This window comes from Malurus melanocephalus, unplaced genomic scaffold (genome assembly GCF_030028575.1).
Source record: "Malurus melanocephalus ecotype Western Australia unplaced genomic scaffold, MMel_1.1 scaffold_27, whole genome shotgun sequence".
NCBI classification, from domain to species: Eukaryota; Metazoa; Chordata; class Aves; order Passeriformes; family Maluridae; genus Malurus; species Malurus melanocephalus.
In genome coordinates this window covers 2,389,903-2,412,159 of record NW_026623259.1, presented here as the reverse complement: position 1 = coordinate 2,412,159, position 22,257 = coordinate 2,389,903, and the positions used below count along the sequence as shown (strand labels likewise).

Below are 22,257 nucleotides of genomic sequence, written 5' to 3'. Positions count from 1 at the left end.
TGGTAGTTCTATCCAGCCATGCTCATGACTAAGAAAGGAGTGAGCTCTCCAGAACTTCCTCCACAGAGGAGTCCAAAGTCTTTCTCAGAGGGATCCCAGAAGCACCACGGCTGCCTGTTCCCGCTTATGGCTCTGCACAGAGCTTCAGAGCTGATTTGCTACATGCACATTTTGACTTTGTATTGTGTGAATTAGGCACAGACTGGAAAATTAGACTTCTTACTCTAATGAGAAGTCAATTTCTTCTGTCAACATAATCTAAGAAAATACTACTGTAGTAATTATGCAAACAAGGAGAATTTATTTATGACACTGTTAATGGTTACATCTGTTTCTGTTAAAAGCTGTTTCCTCTTTTGCATTCTGTATATTTCTTAAAAAAAGCTGCACAGGCAAATGCAAATGGGAAGGTAACTTCCCCAATGGACCATGGTGGGACATTCAAGTTAGAGGTGCAGACAAGAGAAGGGCCGCCAACCTACTGTGCTTGGCTACATCTTGACCAAGGCAAGCTTAGAGAACAGATTCATTTCTAGCTGAAAATGGAAGGAGAAAAACAGAAAAAGGAAACTCATGGAAACTAGTATTGCCTCTAGACTGCATGAAAATAGGTTTAAAAACTGGTGAGAGAGTGTTTTGATTTATTGGCTATTTATGCTGTAATTTTTCTTTTCTTAATGCTTGCTGAAGCCAGTGATTTGTCTTGGCCCAGTCCAGTACTTATTCAGCAAGGAGAACCTTTCCATTGGCTTCAGCAGCTATTAGACAGATATTACACCTGAGCTTACAAACAAATCACTGCATTCCATCGTGCTGTGACAAGGACTGTTTAGGAAGGAAGGACAGCCTGCAGAATGTTCTGAAAACAAAGACATTTTCAAAGACATATTTTTGTTTAAATCAAGTACTGTCAGTGACATTAATATTATTGTGTGTATCTCTATCCATCTTGCCATTCACTCAGTTCAAATCCTTAATTCTGTCCTGGGTGTAAATAAACACCAGAGATGTGAAGCAAAACTGCTACCACCAACTGATCAAGTCTTCAGTCTTGTGCCATTATCTAGTTAGAGAAAGAGGGCAGTGTRCTGAGGGCAGCTAAAAAGGAAAACAGAAAAACGTTGTGTAAGAAATAAACAATATGAAAGAGGGAAAAGATTCTGCCTTTGTACAAGAAAGAAGTACCAGTGGTTATAAGGAGGGAGACCAACAAGCACAACTGGGAGCAAAGGGAGACCACACCCTGGTTGAAAATAATGTCTTGTCTACAAGCTTCATCTTCTTCAGTGCAGAGGGGAAGAGGTTTATGTCTGCTCTCCACTTAATTTAGTTCTTGTCTGAACAGTTTGCACTGAGTCAAAGTTTTCATAAGAGTGCACATGTTTTATCAAAAGTATATATAGACAGTTACCTCAAATCAAGCATAGATAAGCATAGAAGGATTGCATTAACACCGTGAAAAYAATATAATAAAAATYATATCATTTGTTCTCTGCATCTTTGAAAATTGAGTCATAAAAGACCTAAATCAGACAACAGAGTAACTCTTTGCTTTCAAAGTATTACAGCAGCAGGTCATTCTAGAACATTTAATTACTACTTTATTGAAGCCGTGCTCCTTAATGGTTTTGAACACATCAAAACCAAGTGCTGAATCAGGACAAATGGTTTCCAGGTGTCCTTAAATACTGTTTAGGGAACAGTGGAAACAATAGGTAGAGTTTACAATGTGAAGAAAATAAGACAGCTCTATATGTGTTAGCCTCTCTATTGAACAGCAGAGTAAACATTAGAGGGAAAAGCATTATAAAATTAGCAGGCTTGGGACCTAATTAAACATACAATGGAGCAACAAAAACTACAGTGAAATATTTTTGTCATATCTATTATTAGCACTGACCAATTGATCTTTCTTTGCCTTAACTGTAAGAAAAGAAGCACTACCTTTCTGCATCAAGTAGAAAACAATTATGTCTTAAGCATCGACTGCAGATGAGCAGTATAAAATCTGGTTCCACTTGGCTTCCTAACAGTGTATTCCCCAGGGCCCTAGAAAACTGCACTTCTTCAGCAAATAGTATATGATGTATTACTTTCTTCATTGCTATTAAATAAATCTATTATGATAAGGCATAAATRCATTTTCTCCTTGCAGAGAACACTGCTCTATCTGACTGTTAAATGRTCAAAAGTGCTGAACCAGAGGTAGAAGAAATATTTTAAAGGTTATATAGTTTAGAAAGAATTAATGATGGCATATTTTGAGAGGTGTTTTGAAACATTAATTAATTCTGAAAGTATGTAGAGCTAAGGAAGAAAAGACAGTATTACATTTAAGCAGGATTTTCTTTCTAAATTCCGTATCATAGTACTTAAATACCAGTAATAAAGGCTGAGTGAGGACAGGAACTACCTTCAATTGTTTTCCGTTCTTAGTTACAGATTGTATGCACTGCCAGACTTTTTAAAAAATCTTTGTCCTATGACTGCAAGTGGTTTACTCTGTGATCAAAAGTAGAAACCAGACCACTCCCTAAAACGTGTGCTTGTTTTCACAGTATAAATCAGGATAACTGCAGGCTTTGTGAATATATGTATAGGGAAAGAAACATTACAATTGTTGTAAGGGGATAGCCTGGATACATACAATCAAAGTTATGACACTGACAAAACTCTCCTTAACCTAAATTAAGGACAGAGGAAAAAAACCCAATTCTTGTATAGTGAAAATTCAGAAAAGATTTCATTACTGGAAGAGTATTACCAAGTGCTCTGTCACCCTTATCCATTTTTTCAAGAATACTTCTATTATTGACAAATTTGCAGGATAAACTATTTAACTGGTCYGGCTGATAAATCCAACCCCATCTTTTTATGGTGCTTTGTGAGAAATCTCAGATTTCTAACCACGCAGTGTTTTAGCAGCTTTGTAGAGAATGTGGCAACAATAATGGTGCTTTAATAAGGTGTATGCAGACATCTGAAGAGGGATCTGCTTCCCTGGGCTGGGAAAAGTCTGCACAATAAGTATTCATGTATGCTTTCCTTGCCTCTCACTCTTCTTTTCAGATGAAACTGGACAATGAGCCAGTGAAGGTTGTTCCTCTAATGTAAAAGCTTTGTAGACATTTCAGACAGTGACAAAAGGGTACCCATCAAGAATAAGGATAAAACATGGACCACATCTTGCTTTTTAAGAGGGAAGCTTGTTTTGGGAAAAGAGAGGAATTTTCATCTTTAATGATAAGACTTAGAGGAAAATAAAAGCTTACTCCAGAAATAACTTGGAGAAAGGAGGAACGAGCAAGACACCCAGAAATACGGAATTAATATTTTCTTTGATGGCGTATCTGAGAAACAAAATCTTGGTCTTGGAGATCAGRATTTTCAGCCATTCCAAATACAGGGGGCTTTGCACTCTATTTCATCTCTCATTCACTGTAGAATCTTCCTTTACTTACTAAAAGAACTGTTCATCTGTTCAGGTACGCAGCCCTTTCAACACAATTTTTATTCTTACTCAGAATTCAAGTTCAAGCATCATGCATTTGACTTTTGGGCATTTTCTGCATTCAAATTTCCAATTCTTCAGACTGGCTCCTCCTAATAACCTCAGTTTCCAAAACCTGTCCTTCAAATTGAAAACTGTAATAAGTTTCCTTACTCTTAATTTAATTTGGATATTTGTAGACACTCAAAATCAAGGTTCTGTGCCTTGCCCTTCTTCAAAATCTTCAGTTTACAAAGCCACTACTAAAAATAGCAGAACATGTGGTTGATTCTGTGTTTCTTTCTTGGAGCTGTGGGAAAAGGAACACACAGTCCTTGTCACAGTGAGCAGCATTTGTTCTCCAGTCCATGACTGCAGTCTTCCATAAAAACACAGATTTCAGTAGAAATAACCTAATATAGAGAATCCGGTATTCTGAACTGAAATCAAGCTTTTTAGATTATTATTCCAGGAACCCCTTTAGGTATCACCTGCTTAAAGCTGCAGCCATAGAAATGGCATGATTGTAATAAATAGTCTAACATGTCAGATCACACAYTTCAGAAACAATAATTTCTGCTGTGATTTTGCAACCATTCAGCTGCAAATAAGAAAGGAAGAGAACAAACTGGTAAATTAGCCATCMGAAGGCTATGAAAAACTACCAGTAACAGAAAGATGATAGCAACTTTGGGATGTTCCAGGCAGACAATTTCTAGGAGGGATAAAGAAGGTCAATTGAATGCCTTCAAAAGAAGTGATTGTTGAGACTGAAGACCAAGGAAAAACAGTTAAATACTCATCATGTCATCACTGGGWTTTTTGAACAGCCAAGCCTGTTAAAATACCAGGTACATCCCATTCACAATGATTGCTGGAAAAGTGTTCCATTAAATCTTGCAAGCAATCAGGTAGCCATTCTACTCTGGCACAGAAATGTTAGAGATCACATGTGAACTGCATCATTAGATTACAAGTCTTTGTTTTCTAAGCCAAAAACTTTGTGGTTGCCAGCTGAAACATTGGTTGGTCAATTTGGAAAACRTGAGACCAGGCTTACAAGTGCCCAATAAAGAAGATCAGTCAGGATATGAACTTCTAGGTGAGGAGGAAAGGGATCATTTTAATGCACACCCTAGTCTCCCTCTCTCTTTGACAGAACTAGCATCTGAATGGAGCAACCAAGGGTTATTTTCAGAACCCATACAATCCTGAACAACAGCATCAACTTCAGCTTTGTAAGGTTAAATCTTTGATGCCATTGTTGATGCCTCAAAACACATATCTCATTTATGAATACATATTTTGAACATCAAAAGTGACCCAAAAGAAGAAAATACATCCTCTTTCAAAGTTTCCACCATTTTGTTGTGTTTTGCTTTAGAACATATTTCAACATGTTGAATAACCTTCCTAGACTAATTGCATGAGATCATCGAATCATTGAATCACAGAAAATGTTGGGGCTCCAACCCCACTGTCATGGGCAGCGTCACCTTCCACTGGACCAGGGTGCACAGAGCCCAATCCAACCTGGCCTTGAACACGGTACTTTCTATTAGCAAATAAAGCAAATGTTTATTGTGCTAAATACAACATGTTTGACTAAGTGTAGAACACAGGAATYAACATGTTGGTTTCAATTTGTTCTGCATATCACTGGAGAGTCTAATCCTTTCGCAACTCTGTATAGGCACCATAAATTTCTCATTAATCATTATGTTTCAATGGGGAACACTGAAGGGTGTTTTCTCAGATTATAATGAAGTGAGAGGCCAACGTCATGGCCTGTTTATCTTCATACTTAAGATAGTATAATCATTTTGTATTTTTTTTGTCATTCAGCTAAGACTTGCGCTTTGACTTTTATAAACATAGGCAGTTCGGTTTTCATTKTTAAGGATGTTGACTTAACAGAGTATAAAATAGAAATCTGGGTATGTGAGAGCAGCACGTTTAAAGTCCAACTTCCATTCCTCCTGCTGGTTATATTCTGTGGACCAATTATTCAACTGGCTACTTGCAGTAAAATACCAGAACGCTAAAAACAAATGCCAGTTTCAGGCTGCTATAATGAGTGAAGACTCTTCTGAAAACAGTGAAGGAAGTCGAGACATCTGTACAGCAGGAAAAGAAGGAAAACTGACTCATGGGATTGCACCTCAAATTCCCAGCTCTCACCTACATAACAAAAAGGGTCTTCCTGTGACTGTGGATGAAGAAAGATTTCTGGATAAACCACCTCTGTCGTACATAGCTTTGATTGCAAAAGCAATTCTTTCTTCCCCCACAAATAAACTGAATTTAGCTGCTATCTACAAATATATTGAAGATAATTTTCCTTTTTACAGGAACAAAGGTCGAGGCTGGAGGAACAGCGTAAGGCACAACCTTTCACTAAATGATTGTTTCATCAAGGTGGGAAGATGTGAGGATGGCAAAGGAAATTACTGGAGTATTCATCCATCAAACTTAAATGACTTTGCTCACGGGGACTTCAGGCAACGTCGAAGGTCACGAAAGCGAGGACATCAAAAGGAGCTAGAGCACTGCCTTGCTGCGAATTATTTCATGCCATGGGGACCCTATCCTTCCTGCCCTGCACCAAATTTGCTTTACCAAACACATTATTTTCTGGATCCACTGTGGAAAATGCTGTATGCTGACRGACTGCAGTTTGTACATGAACACCAAAAATGGAATGTAAACAGTGATTTAATCAGGGGGAAGTTTTCACCTCAACTACAGACAGATAAACCACAGAGCACTTCTGGGGACTGGTTTTATAGATCTCCTGCCGCTTCAGTTATGCAGCAGAATATTTTCCTTAATGTTCAACCAGGTTTCCCTAATTCCCTTTTATTCTTTTCCCAAAAACAGCACCAAAGTGAAGCATTCAGACACATCTGTAAGTATTAGAAAGTGTTTGAAGTGCAGAAACTTCACAGGCAGCTTGGGAATCAGTCAAGATGTTCTTTATATGTTGCACCATTTTGAACTTTTGTATATGCTTAAAGATGGCAGAAGAGCTTGCTTACTTATATAAACCAGTGATTATGATTATTACCTAAGTGTATTAGCTTTAAAGCATAACAATGAATCCTTAAYAATTCTTCTAGTCAATAGCCATGCATAGATTACTTTAGTATAAAAGCAAATCCATTCACACTGACTGCCCAATGAAATAATTTTTAAATTGTTCTGTATTAATCATATTACTGTATACTTCTGCTCTATTAGATTCAAATTAATACACATGTATRTGCATTTATTACTACATATTCAAACGTGTACAACCACATATTTACTTTTACATTATATTGAGTAGGAAAGATTAATATATTTTTCCTTTGTCATTTGAGATTGGCTTTGAAATACTGCTTGTCACTTCCCTTACTGTTGACAATACTGAATTATTCTTCTATTCATTTAATATTATACATTGGTTAGGACTCACTTGGCACTATTAATTCTGATGCATTGTACTGATAAAAAAACTCTGTACATTTATATATCTTTAATCATTAAGTTGGATACTTGCTTGAATAATTGTTCAGATTAATAAATACTCCAAGTGAAATAGTTCTGCAATATTATCTAATATATGTTTTAAAGTTCAAATCTCGTTCTGAAATGCATAGCCACATATTAATTAACTTAAATGATTACTTAAAGGCAATATGACTAATTACAAGGCAATATACTAAATTATAAAACTAGAAAGTCTTCCTTTGAAATACTTACTCATATAAAATATAGATTAAAGCACTGTGGTGCCTCAGTTGTGAAATGTCCTTGCATGTGGACAAAARGTGAGAACTGGACAAAGATGGGGAAGGTGGGCTGAAGGGGCTCGACAGATTGGGAGACTGGCTAGTGAAATAGGGACAACTGGAGTTGGGACAAGGAGCTCAGACATATTGATCAAGGAGCAGTCAGAAGCCTAAGGAGTACAAATTGTGAATGCCAGGCAATTACAATCAGATGAGAAGGAAATCTAGGGATAACACCCAGGATAGGTTTGATGAGCAGTAGGTGGGAAATTACTCTGCCTGCTACAGTTTATGTATTGGATAAAATGTAATATTCATAGTTCTTTTGCTGTCAGAGACCTACTGTAAAGTTACACAAGAGAACAAGTTACTCCTGTTTGTTCTCACTGGGCTCTGTTAGCTTGCTTGGAAAAAGCTTGTGAAGAACACCTGAGGATATTCCTAGAATGACACAATGCCATTTGACTTCATCTTCCCTGCTAAATAAGAGTTGGAGAAGGGTATTAAGTGACATGACTCTCTGCTTGAGCTAATGTTAGCTATCACTTACCACGTCATCCTTTAAGCCTGAAATAACCATTTTAGTTTGCTCTGGAAATTTTACCAGATTCGTGACGATGGTGGAAATGTGACATGTGCCAGTGCTCATGCAGGCTTCCAGATCTTCATCCCAGTTTCCTGTGGGAATGCAATAATAGGAACTCATATGTAGTAGGAGACATTCTTCTGYTCAGATGCTCAAATTGTATTTGAAGACCACTTTGAAATAGTTCTCATACCACTCGTGATACACATACCATAGAATAAGAGCTCCCATCTTAGATATTTCCACTCTGCTTATGTAGCTGTCAGTATGCTTTCTTATTTATTTTTGTTTCATACCATGTGTTTTAATTTTTTGTTTCTTTGTACAGCACCTGCATGCCACAATGGAGGAGTAGTCTTTTCCACTAATAAGCAAATATTTATTTTGTCCTCATCATGCAACGTGTATCCATTGATTTTCTAAAGTGCATAGTTTGAACATTGCTCTAAAGACAAAATTGCCCAATCACTATTTTATTACTACCCTTCAAAGCCATAGTATCATTTACTTTTAAAATAACCTAAGACAYGAGGAACATCTCGAAGCACAGACCTAAAAGTCGGAGGTCAAATGTACGCATTCACTTTAGACATCATGTATGTGAAATCCCTGTGCAGCACTTTTTTTCCTCAAAGCCCAGCACCTGAGTTCCCATTGCCCTGGCTTTCAGCTCTGTGTGTTTGAATCTTCCCAAGACACAAAGGAACATGGAAACAAGTGACCATCTTGATAAGTTTGATTTTGGTCACTTGTCCTGCACCAGATGAAAGAGGTGAATCCATTGTCTCCAAGGCAAACTGCAACTGCCAAAATATAGAAAGCCACTATTTTTTCCTGTAAACAGAATCTGAACAAACAATACCCAGCATTTCCTCATTGCATGATTTTAATTAATATAGAAAAAAAAGGACTGACTTGGATATGAAATATGGCAAAACATCAGATTTTTTCATAATAACTACAGGCAATATTTTAATGCCTTCAGCAGAGGTAAGGGCCAAGTTATGGATACACTATTTAGACAAGATGTCATTTTTCCTCTGCCCTAGCCTCTGAAAGCTTGACATTGCAATCTTAATAATGTTTTTTTCATTTCAGCTGAAAGAGTGGGGTTAGTATGTCATTTTGTGATGAAAATGCCAAAGTACTAATTTGCCAACAACTTGAAGTAAAAATTCCAGAGCAGTAAGAAAAAAATCAGGTTATGTATTTTACCTGAATTCTAAACCCCCAAATACACGTAGTGTAGAAAAAGAAATAATTTTCTCATCTTGAAATATAATTGTCTGATTAGAGAGGACATTAGATTTCTGATACAGGAAATTACCATTTAATGAGAAGACAGAAATGATCTTGAAAATTAAACAGATTAATTAAATGCTTGTACAGGAATTTATGAGGCGGTATTTACAATGTAAGAGACTCCCTTAGAAGCAAAACCAACAGTTACAAATGCTGAATTTCAGAAAATCCAACAAGAGCAAAGTATCTAAAAACTGCATGTTGACAGTTTCAGCATTTTCCAGCTGAAGTGTATTCCTGGGGTTGATAAAAATGTCAGGAAGTCAGAATCGTAGCATTTTGATTATTATCATCTGTTATAGCCATAAATAAGAGGTCATTTTTTTACAGCAGATCTACTTTAGGAGTCCACAGATGCAATGTTGGTGTATGACATAAATAGCTGGGATGGAGGTCACATATGCTCTCAGAAACAAAAACTGGCAATCGCTTTCCTCTTCTTTTTGCACCAAATAAAATTTTGAACCATACATTTGCTAACACTTCCAATAAACTGTGCCTTAATKGTCAGCAGTAAGAGAACCAGGCCGGAACCTTTTATTCACAACATTATACAGGTAACATTTTTTAGCCAGATAATAACCGCCATTGGAGTTGACCTTCACCAGTTTATACAAATATTTATTTTAAAAGTTTAATGAGATATCTCTGCCTGCTAAACWCAGAAAGTTACTACACAGTTTATTTTCTGAGGCATTTCTGAGTAAGACTTGTGACTCTGAGACTTGTCCTCTTTCATATTGAAAATAACTGCTGTCCAGGACCACAAATGAAAGCTTTGTAGGAAAAGAAGCCTACAAGACCTATAGCCACTCAAACTTTTGCACACTGACTTATGCCCCCCAACTGATATCCATCCCTTGTACTCCCTGTCCAGGTTATAGAAGACAACCTTTGGAGGCAGCAAAACAGAAATACCTCATCTGGGGTGCTTAGGCTCGTGTACATGTACCATGAGGATTTGTCAGGTTTGGCCTGTAGTGACACCATGAGGGAAGAAAAGAAAAAAAGGGAAACACTCAAAGCTTCTATGGTGTAATTGGAAATGAGATTATGAAAATCAAAACGTCTCAATCACACAGAAACTATTCAGAATCAATACAGGGCACAGATATGGTTGATTGATTTAAATGTGTCCTCCTGTAGCTAAATCTTTGAATTTCTTTGAAGTGTAATTTTAATCAGGATCTTCCCAGGGTGGTATAATCTGATCTGTGTACGTTAAAAATAAAAAAAAAAACAAACAAATGTTCATAGCCCACCTATACTATATATGAAATAGTGACAATAATTTACAAATTTTTTCTGTGTTAGGGATAGTGTCATGCCAAGTGGATCATGCAGACATGGGTCAAACTACACAATTTTTGTACCATAGACCAATTTTCAAACTTTTTACCAATACCAGCTCCTGACCAGCTGCATCCTAGCATGTCAGAAATGCCCTGGGAGAGCCTACTGAAGTGCTTGAAAGCCACCATAGCAACCATGGACCACCTTGGCCCTATGATATGTTGACATAGATGATGTGACTTAAGAAAGTTGGAGGTCAGACTCTCTTGAGATCTTTAAAACTCTTTCAATCTGTATTTACACTGTATTTAATAGGACATTAAAACGTCCATAAATGATTCCCCTATGTCTTACCTGTTCCCAGCACAACTGAGGATCTGATCAGCTGCATTARTTATTTCACCCTTTCATTCTCCTTKCACTCCTTCAGCTTTTGCCCCGTCCTTCTGTGTCTGTGTTCCTTTGCCACCTTTCTGTTCCAATCCRAATTTCCCACTTCAAGGTTTCCTGTGGCCCTACTCTGGTACCTTCTTATGCATGGCTCAGCTAACACTAAGAATATTCCCAGTTCACCACAGACAGAATGAAGCTTATCTCAACATACTGGAATAAGACTTTAACTCCCATAAGAATGATGTAGAAAGAAGCTATAGCTCCTGATTCTGATTCTAGCAACAACCATGAAAAAAAAAGAATTCATTTCATTGGAAGCAATATACCATGAAGTAAGTAAAACTCAGGCTTGCAGACTTTGCTTTTATCATAAGACCATACTGTACTAATTTTCCTATGTGCCTGACAGATTTCTCAGCTCAATTTTTAGTAAACTTGGCTCAACGTCAAAGCTCAGTAAGGAAAGTCTCACTTAAAGGACTGTTCTTGTCTCTAGATCGAGTAATCAGCTATTCCAAATCCCTTTGGATCTTTCAACACTTAGAATTTTTATTTAACTGTTTTAAYATTCATTCAGTAACCTGTTTTCAGCACATAGAGCTTAGCTACTTGTGTCCTTTGAAGACAATGTGTGGTTTACACTGTGCTTGTGAGGTACCAGTGTGTCTAAGGTCTGTTGAGAGCTGAAAGTAAATATCTGATCAGGGAAAAGCAAGACAAAGCRCTAGGCCTGATGGATGCTTAAATGGCTGCCACTCTGCAAATGAATGAGTAGAAAAATAGTGTTTGAAACCTCGGTACCAGGAAAAAAAATCAGATCATTTTGAACTTGTAGTGAAAAAATATAAAGAAATTAGGCTTATTTTACAGAGTATTGGTTTTGTATTGAACTGGGAGACATTCTCCTTTTTAAGCACTGAGTTGCAACAGAAGTTTACTCAGTTTCATTAATAAGAATAAATACACTAATATGTCATATTTACATGCTRCCCAAATGGGTGTAAGAGAGAGCTCTACGAATGATACGACTCAACAAAGCCAAGAGTAAATTAAAAAAAAATCACAGCCCTATGTATCAGTTTGTATATACTTAATTGTACAATTGGAGAGGGAATAGAGGTCTACCTAATATGTAACAGAAGCTGTKCCACTCTCCATGTCCAGAAGAGCATAGTTCTGCTTCCAGGGGCATACTAGAATTTTAGACATGAGAAGCAGAAATTTCACCCTAATAAACTGATTTAACATGTAATTCAAGCAGTTTGCTGTCGTAGAAGCCAAGTTTAAAAGAAAACACACATTCTGTACCAAGCAATTAAAATATTCCAATTGTCTCATCTCGTCTTGAGGTTTACAGATTCTTCTGGTTTTGGTTAGGGTACAGTTAATTTTCTTACCAGCGGCTGGTAGAGGACTGTGTTTTGGATATGCACTAAACACAGTGATAATACAGAGATGCTTTTGTTGTGGCTGAGCAGGGCTTGCACAGAGCCAAGGCCTTTTCTGCTTTTAATACTGACACACTGGCAAGGAAGCTGGGGGTGCATGGGAGGTTGGGAGGAGACACAGCTGGGACAGGTGACCCCAACTGACCAAAGGGCTGGTTATCGCAGACCATATCAAGTCATGTTCCATRTATGAAGAGAGGAGAAGAAAAGGGAGATGTATGGAGTGACAGTGTTTGTCTTATCAAGTCACTGCTACACATGGAAGGGTCCTGCTCTCCTGGGGATGGCTCAGCACCAGCCTGCCCATGGGAAGCGGTGCACTAATTCCTTGTTTTGATTTTTTTTTGCAGATACAGTTCTTGCTTCACCTAATAAACTGTCTTATCTCAGCCCAAGAGTTTTCCAGCTTTACCCTTCTGCTTCTCCCCTGAACGCACTGGTGGGGCAGTGAGATGGCAGCTGTGTAGGGCTTGGTTGCTGGCTGAAGTTAAAGCATGACACAGAATTATATGTATTTCTGTTCCGTAAATAGATTAGACTTAGCCATATGCGCTCAGCTCAGAATTATTAACAGAAGAATTTGAAATTCCATTTCAAAAATAAGCATTTAAAAGTTGGAAAATATAATTAGAATACTATACTGTTTCAAAAGCCAACACATCTAAAAAAGTCTAGGTAACAATTCAAAAAAGCAATATCTCTATAGCCTGAGATATACAGATCTACTTGAGGGGAAAAAATTATTATCCTTCTTCATTTTGCATTCATAAAAATTCTGATGGTTTGGATCACAATCATGAGCCTGTTCAAAGCTTATGAAACTATTTAATAATTCTAATACACAGGCAGTATACTGGGGTTCCTCACATGACAGTAATATATTTAAATACTAAGGACAATAAAAATATCTAAACAGTCATTTAAAGCAGCCATTAAATGAAATGGAAACAGCATATATTCTGCTCTTCCCAACCTTGATACAGTGTCAACAAATTACATTAATTTTCTTTCTAACTTTGAATTTTCTAAGAATATTTTCATCACTATCCTTATGTGTAAAAACATCAAGTAAAATTACTGAAAAAAAGAAAGTTGGAACTGGATAATATTCTAAATCTGGAGACTGTAGGAGTTCGAAGAAAAAACACAGACACTTTGGAATGGAATTTGTCTGATAATAATTTCTAAAAAAGCTCATGAGAGTATTTTTACAGAAAACATGTCAACTGAATTTGGTAATCAAGAAAGGTTTACAGTGTTGACAAAGCAATGTTGCACATAAACAGAATTAAGCATATTTTCAGTACAAGACACATTTTAAGCAGTCAGTAGTAGGCTGTTGAGATTGTTTATCTAATACAGAAATGTTTTAAGACATTTGAAATATGTGCGTGTGTTTTTGGGTGTGCACATAAGCACTTGTGCATATTTATGAGTGCTCAAAATCTCACCTTTAAAAGGTATAACTTTGCAATAATGTGAATAATCTACATAACAAGTACAGSGGGTGTAAAAAGCACATCAATGATGCTCCAGTATTAATAGCTGGTGTGTTGGCTGCCTTCACTGCTCCTCATATTCATGACAGAAAAGCTAGATATGTACAGACAATTATCCCATTATTTTAGTAGTATGAACTCAAAGATGATATTAAAAACTGTAATTCTGTTTAATCCCTGTAGCCTGTGACGCAATCAAAGAAATAAATGGTAATGAAAACACAACTCATAAAGCAGAAGTAGAAATAATGCCATAAAGGATATTCCATCAGTTAAAACCTCTAGATGTACATCTGATGGCTGCAGACGAAGAAATCATTGTTTAAAACATCAAGTGCCAGGTTCACAGACAATTCTGAAATGCAAAGCAACAAATTAAAGAGCACATTCTGTAAGAGTCAGAATCAATCAGGACAAAATTTATGTCATGCTTGAAAGCCTTACTAGAATTCGTACAGCAATGCTTCGGTTAGTAGATCTTTTGTTAATTGAGATACAACAATACATAGCAAAATTTAGTGAGAAATGGCAGATGTGCTACTAGCTGATAATTACTTTGCAAATCTGAATCAAATAATAGCTTTCTAACAATTAGAGTAATCATAGTAATTTTAAGGGTGGAGAGAACAAGGATGATATCAAGTTTGCGATATAAAAAACTGGAATTAATACTTGAATAATCTCCATCATTAATCAAGAAATAAATCCATCTTGCAAGTGGATTTCTTGAGAGCAGTTAATAACTGCCATCACACTTGCCTGAGCCTGCAATCCAAATATAGATAGAAGAATGACTGATATTAGTTGTCTAAAAGTGACAATTCCCTTCTGAATATCGCCAGAACATGTGACCTGTATAATATGAAGTTTTGAAGTTAAATGATCTTATAAGGAAATAATTCAGCAGCCAGCTTGATGACTACTGTGCATCACAAGCACAGCAGAGACATAACGACTTTGGCAAACCTGTTGTACCTTAGGGTAAGACAATAAAAATAGTACTCTTTTTTGATGYGTATTTATTTAAACTGAAGTCAAAATTTGTTTTCCATCAATTTTAAAGCATTTAACTGCATTCCTGTTATACCCAAAAGATTTAAACCTCAGTTTAGAGGAAGATGAACCACCCAACAAGTCATGGGATATTTCCCAGGCACTCTGATCTTCCTGCAGAAGCTGTTCCTTCTGTAAAACTTTGGAGCACATGGTTAAAATCTAAACTTGGTGTTGTATATTCCTACAGCTCAGTAGCAAAGGGCAGCTTCCTGCAAGGAGAGATGCCTGAAAATACAGTCCCTGCTGCAGCACATCCTTCTCTACTCACTGCAAATCCTCTGTAGGTCAGGGGCCAGATAAGAGATCTTCCTTTGCCTCTCAAACAGGTTTCTGAAACACATTCACAGACTCTCACCCTTCCTTTCCTCTTTGGTTCAGAATAAAGTCAAAATGGACAGTATTCTGGACAATCTTTTGGTCTTCTAGGGACCTCACTTGTGAATGCTACAGTACTGGTAGCACTGTCGTTTGCTAAGAAAATAATCTAAACAATAAAAATTTTTTTTWWAAAAAGGAAACAGAAAAACCACTTTGGTCATGATAACTCTGGGAATACAAACTGGAATCTGGAATTTCATTCAAAAAATATGTATTATGGTTTATTTTCTCCTTATCACCCTTATTTTCTCCTATCTCCCTATCTCCTTATTTTCTCCCTATCTCCTTATTTTCTCCTTATGATTCTTAACTTATGGAAGTCATCTACAACTTTTGTGCCAATATAAATGACTGTGAAGAGCAGTAGAAAACAGGCACAATGTGTAACAGTGAATAAATACATTGTTTTACAGATTCAGAACAYGCCCAAATGCTTTTTTAAAAATCCATCACCAATGCGCAATTTGTCAAACTCCACAGAGACCAATGATAGCTTGTATATTTGGGGTATCAAACATTTCAAATAATTAGTATGGGGGAAACGTAGGCATGTGAAAGCAAAGTCCTATGTCTCAGGGACCAGAAGACATCTATTAATTTAGAATGAGAGCAGATGAATTAAGTTCTGCTGGAAAAAAACCAAGGTGCTTGCTAAACCTTTGGAATTAATAAAGTAATCTATTAGCAAACAAAAGCCAAGGCAAGTTTCCAGCATCCAACATGCCAATGAATTTTTTCCTAGAACGGCAGTTTGATGTATGCATGTAAAAAGCGACTGGAACAGCTAATTTTTCTAACTGTACTTCAATAGAATACTGTCACTTGAAAGACTAAGGAAGAAATATGGCCGAACATGGCCAGTGGATGTCACCATGAATTTATGCTGYGATTTCAATAGATTTCAACCTACAAGAGACAAATATTGAAAGATTAAACAAAATTTTAATTCTACTGGAAAGCAGATTTTTTTAAGTAACCTTTTCTCGTGAAAACTATTGCAGCAGCTACTCTGAAAAGCAAAACTATCTTTTTTTCTGCAGAATGGTAAACTTCTCAGTAGTATCTTAACAAAACACCTGACACTTTTCCACATTAGTGACTGATTCTTTCAGGAAAAGTACCTATGTACATCTATTGTGAAATTATGATGTCCAGGATATACTGAAGAGTGCAAGCCAGCATTGACACAAAATATCGCCCTCTGTGGCTATATGAGCAAAGACAATAGCTTCAAATATACTTTTATGAATTTTTATGTTCTGTGACTTACAAGAGGAGACATTAAATTCAGGGTTTTCTGCTGTGTTGAACTTTCTATTTTTTTAACTAGGTGGCAGAAACGTATCCAACACATTCAGTATACCTGGCTTTTTGGCAAATATTTGACAWGTGAAACAAACCATCTTCATGTTCCTAAAAGTGCCAACACCATATTTTTGAATAAAAGAAGAATTCAAATTGTGTTAGCCCTGGTTCAGTGCAGATCATTTAACAGTTGTTTATTATCCCAGCCTTCTAGAAGTTAACGTGAGGAGATGCTGAAATGAAKAGATGGGAGGACAACAGCAATATGTGGGTAAATGTTCCTCACCAAATTTTCCTATATTTTATCTCATCATCTRCCTTAGCATCTTTCTGGCCTTCTGTGGCAGTTTTCTGCATCATGGCAGGACTCCAGTCCTGGATTCTTACCCGCCCAGAAAGAAGCCCTGAGAGGTGGAAGAGCCCTTCCTCCTTTGAATTGCCGTCCTTGAGAATTCTCTTTCTTTTGGATTGGATTTGGCAGGTTCCATGAGCTTCTATTRTTTGTTGTTTTTTAATATTTTGGAGTTCTCAAATAGGTGTAAGAGGGATTGTGGGAACCAAGAACAGAACATGGTTTTATACAAATGAAGCCACCACACTTGAGTATGTGGAAGGGACAGGGACACCTGCTCAAGGTGGGGAGAAGACAGACTATGGGGTGAAGAGGGATAGGCTCTGGCATAAAGTGTGTCCATTCCTGAATCAGAGAGATTACTCACTCTGGCTTATCACAGACTCCAGCTGCCTATCAAAAACCTGGTTCAGTCAGGAGGAAACATGAAAACAAGAAGAGTGGCAGTGACCTGGCACAAGCAGGAGATGAGCTACTGCATTCCCACAAACTTTTGTCACTACTTTGGATCCATCACATCAACAGTCTGAGTCAGTGAACTGGGAGCAGTGCTCAGAACTCAGAAAATGTACAGCCTCACAAAATGGTGATCTGCAACTCTAAAGGAAAAGCTATATATTAGATAACGTCACAGACTGTCAGACCTGTGACCTTTAATTAAGCATGTGCAATCATGCTTTTCAGTCCTCTCAGCAGTGATACTCAGCTCAAAATGAGCTGTTTTCAGAGGCAGAAGGTTGGTTGGCAATGGGTCTGAAAGGGGGATACTAGGTCAATCTTTCTGAGGTTCTGGTTTGGTCTGGTGAATTAGTAGCATCCTGCTATCCCAAGTTGTGTCTTACATCAGTCTTTTCATAGAGGCAAGTGACACAAGACTGACACAAGAGACTGAGATGGAAGATGAAATCATTTTGTGCATTGACCGTGACTGAAACAAAATACTGSGTAATGCTGGCAGTGTGTGTCAACAACAGTCTATCAGCTTACTCTGTGAGTATCTTATAGGATCATAGAACTATTTGATTTGGAAGGAATCTTAAAGATCACTTCGTTCCAACATTCCTGTCAAAGGCAGGGACACCTTTTACTACACCAGATGTTCAAAGCCCCATCCAGTCCGGTCCTGAATGCTTACAGGGATGGGGAATACACAACTTCCCTGGGCAAACTGTTCCAGTGTCTGACCACCCTCAAAGTAAAGAATTCCTTCCTAATATCCAAGGTAAACCCTCCCTCTTTCAGTTTCAAGCTATTACCCCTTCTCCTATTACTCCATGCCTTTGTAAATAGCCCTTTTCCAGCTCTCTTGCCCTTTTAGGTACTGGGAGGCTACTTAAGGTCTCCCCAAAGTCTTCTTCTCAAGCTGAACAACTCCAACTCTCTCAGCCTGTTCTCATAGGAGAGATGAAGTGCTCCAGCCTTTTGATCATCTTCATGGCCCTGCTCTGGACATGCTCCTACAGGTTCACATCCTTTTTGTGGTGGGGACCCCAGAGCTGGAAAAGCAGGGTCTCTCCAGAGCAGAGGAAAGGACAAGAATAACCTCCCTCGACTTGCTGGCTACATTGCTTTGGATGCAGCCCAGGACAYATTTGGCTTTCTGTGTTGTGAGTACACATCGCTGGGGCACATCAAGATTCTCATCATCCAATACTTCCAAGTCCTCCTCCTCCTCACACCTGCTCCCAATCCATTCTTCTCTGCCCAGCCTGCATTTGTGCTTGGGACTGCCCTGACCCAGGTGCAAGAACTTGCATTTCATTTTGTTGAGTTTCATAAGGTTCACATGGTTCTTGGCTCTGAGGGCTGCCGAGGTCCCTCTGGTGTGTCAACTGCCCYTCACAGCTTGGTGTCATCACCAAATTTGCTGAGGGTGCGCTCAATCCTGCGTCACCAACAAAGATGTTAAATAGTCCCAGTCTGAATACCAGCCCCTGAGAACTTTGCCACACTGAACGAATGCAAGTCTGTTTAAATAATGCAATTCATACCTCACGGGTGAACTGCAATATGACAACTCATCCTTTACCCAGAATTTCATAGCATCAGTGCTCCCATTCCTTCAAACATTGTTTATTTGCTTAGAACTGACAGTAAGGGTTGTCTTTGTTGCAAATTGTAGTGGTGGGTTTCTTAGAACTCAGAATGGTTATGAAGCTTTGGAAATAACTGAATTTCCCATTTCACTGGAAGTTCACTGACAGGGTTACAGGGTGTGATTCTAACCTATACAAGAGGCACTTTGTCCCACTATCACCATGAAACAATGCAGTCCCCAGCTGGGACGATTTCATTATCTACCAAAAGAATTATATTGCAAAGAAAAATCCTTGTCAGTCTTACACGAAAGGTTAATGCTGCTGTGAGAAAATTGAAGAATAAGAACATTATCAACAAAATCRTTACTAGAACCCTTACCAAAAGCTGTGAGTCTTCCTGCAAAATGTAGTATCTCCTAATTTTTTTCCTAATGTTCCTGTTTGTCAATGAGTTAAGTACATGCTGGTTCAGGGACACATTTTCTTCATACTTATCTCCCATTTTTGTAATTTGCATGCCTAAATCCATGCGCAATGCACTCTTAATTTACCCCACAGTGTTCCCATGGAACATAATTTGTATGCACATAAAATATCAATGTAATATCTAGAGATTAAATGCAATGGAAACAGTTCGCTGTGAAATCCAGTCTTTGTTCCCTCATTTTTCCACTTCACTGACTGTTGCTTCTTCCAAGTACTCCTAGAGATCCCTTGCGCAACCCCTCATTATGCTGCATTATTACTTTATTTGGGAAATAAACTAAAAATTATTTTTTATACAATCTGATTTCCCATAATTGTTGGGATGATGTTAAAACAGATTTTCAGGAGAGAAAATGCTAATCAATTTTATTTCAAAACCATATTGAAATTCCATATAAATTGGTGCCAGAGTGCAAGTGCTTCTCAACTGGGAATGAAGAAGGGAGGGTAGAGAATTAGATGCCAACTCTCAATTTAATAGAAAGGATGTGAGATCCGTTTTATTTGAATCAAATACTATTTAGCAACTTAAGCATCCGGAGCACATCTGATAACTTGGGTAAAATGTATTGATTTCTTTATTGATTTTTCTAATATACCTTCTCTGTGAGGGAGTTATAACTGAAAGTAGCAAGTGACTCAGCTAATGCCAGCTCTAAGTAGTGTGCAGATGTTCAGATATGCAAGATGGGTCCTCACGAAGTTCCAGAAAGTGACAGGTCCTAGTCTTCCACTGAGAGGCAATACATGGTATTGGTTCTTTCTCTCTTGGCTTTCAATATGAACTTTTTTTTTCAATATGAAACTTCTTATGACTTTTTCCATTGCTATGAAAAAGTGGCTTTGTTCATAATCTAGATGGATGGATAATATGGATAAGGTAGTAAATGGCCTTTATACTACTTCAATCTTAGGATCAAGCTGATAAAGACTTTCTCTGCAGTCCTAAAGCTGATTCATAAGTTGAAATAATACACAGTACCACATAAAATACTTGTGGATTTCTGATCAATTTATTTCCAAGAACAGTTCTAAAACTCTGCAATGTCTGTCACTTTCTCTGATGATTTTATATAAACAAAGGATAGCAGGATACTCTTGCACTCTCAAAAGCACTAGAATGTCTGCCATTGCCTTCAATGGGATCAGAATTTCCTGGGCACAGAGAAAATTCATCACTGAATTCATGGTAAGTTTTATTTTTATAGAAACATAGAACATCCTTAGTTGGAAGGGATGCATGAGGATCAAGTCCAATGCCTGCCCCTGTGCAAGACACCCCAAGAATCACAGTAAGTGCCTGAGAGCATTGTTCAAATGCTCAAGTAGTACTTCATACCGTTTTCAGCATTGCAGTGTGCATTATTAAACTCAGAGCATTTATTATAAACTCAGAGAATAAATTTAGAGCATAGCCACAAAGTATACCTCAGAATCAGAAAAACTGCAATTAAAAAAAAATCCAGTAAAGGCAACCTTGAACTACACTTAACATTATACATTATTTGCATACAGGAGGTAACACTTGTTATATACTTCCAGCAGTAGGAACTCAGACTTTAACTTTCAACTCTAAAGGTCCAAGAATAGTCAGCAATGAGGAGCATTCAGGGCTCTCATAGTTCTTCAGCCAGCTGTCCACAGGATTTTCTGGATGCCCCAACTGTGAGGAGGAGGTTAATACCGCTCCTCAGACGGTAATTGCCACAAAGGAAGGGGAAAAGCTGGGTCAAATTGGTCAATGGCTGCACTATGAGAACATTTTTCTACTCTTTTTGCGGACGCATCACAAAATAAGGGGTCACCCTCTCAGCAAGCATTGTGGTTAGTTCTATTTTCTCTGATAGAGTTTATTCAGATTCCATTTACCCCAATAAACAGAATGGAGAGAAACAGCCCAAATTACACCACATTATGTCCAAATGAAACACCCAATAAGGTGGCATAGATGTGATTCACATCAAGAATCTTCCTATTCTGAAAGCAAAAATTTACCTTGAGGTTTATTCTGGATTCTCCAGATTTGTAGCATTTTAGAAGCAATTCCTGATTTCTGGCACAGTGCTAAAAGAAATGTTGCACCTAATGACTCTAAAAAGATATGCCCTGAGAATACATAGTTTGAGAATAAAAAAACCAACCAACCAACGAACCAAACCAAAAATATATACTTTGCAAAATGAAAAATGAGCTCGGCCTGCCGCACTCCARGCAGCCCGGGCTGCCCCGAACCTCCTCTACCGGAAACTGTGCTCCGTCCGCAGGGAGCGATGCATTTTCGGCGGCTGCGCGGGGACCGCAACCGCGGCTCAGAGCCCACCGCGCCAGAGGCACCCCGCGCTCAGCCCACCTGTCAAACCGCTGCGTTATTCAACACGAAACACACGGCAACAACAACTAAAACCCAAATCAAACAAAACCCAAGTAAGATTTTTTTCTGTTAAGTGCTGCTGAATCCTGAACTGTTTCTCCGCACGTCTCGCACAGGCCCATCCCGGACACCGCCACGCCGCTGCGCTCGGAGGGCGCGGAGTCACTAACGCGGACGGGCGAGGGGCCGTGCTCAGCCGCCGGCCACGCGGGGGCACCAGAGCGCCGCGCTGCCCTCACTGCCCGGGCTGCCCTCACTGCCCAGCGCTGCCCTCACTGCCCGCGCTGCCCTCACTGCCCGCGCTGCCCTCACTGCCCTCACTGCTCTCACTGCCCAGCGCTGCCCTCACTGCCCGTGCTGCCCTAACTGCCCTCACTGCCCTCACTGCCCGCTCTGCCCTCACTGCCCGTGCTGGCCTCACTGCCCGCGCTGCCCTCACTGCCCTCACTGCCCTCACTGCCCGCTCTGCCCTCACTGCCCGTGCTG

The 22,257-nt window shown here is 38.5% G+C and overlaps 1 protein-coding gene across 1 annotated transcript in view; it reads left to right on the top strand.

The window, feature by feature from the left end:
• Positions 1–5,563: 5,563 nt before the first annotated feature.
• LOC130589223 (forkhead box protein L2-like) overlaps positions 5,564–22,257 on the top strand; it is a 37,502-nt gene continuing 20,808 nt past the window's right edge. The window contains exon 1 of the mRNA XM_057390468.1: positions 5,564–6,193. Within this exon, the coding sequence (XP_057246451.1) occupies positions 5,564–6,193 (630 nt within the window). The remainder of the gene's footprint in view (positions 6,194–22,257) is intronic.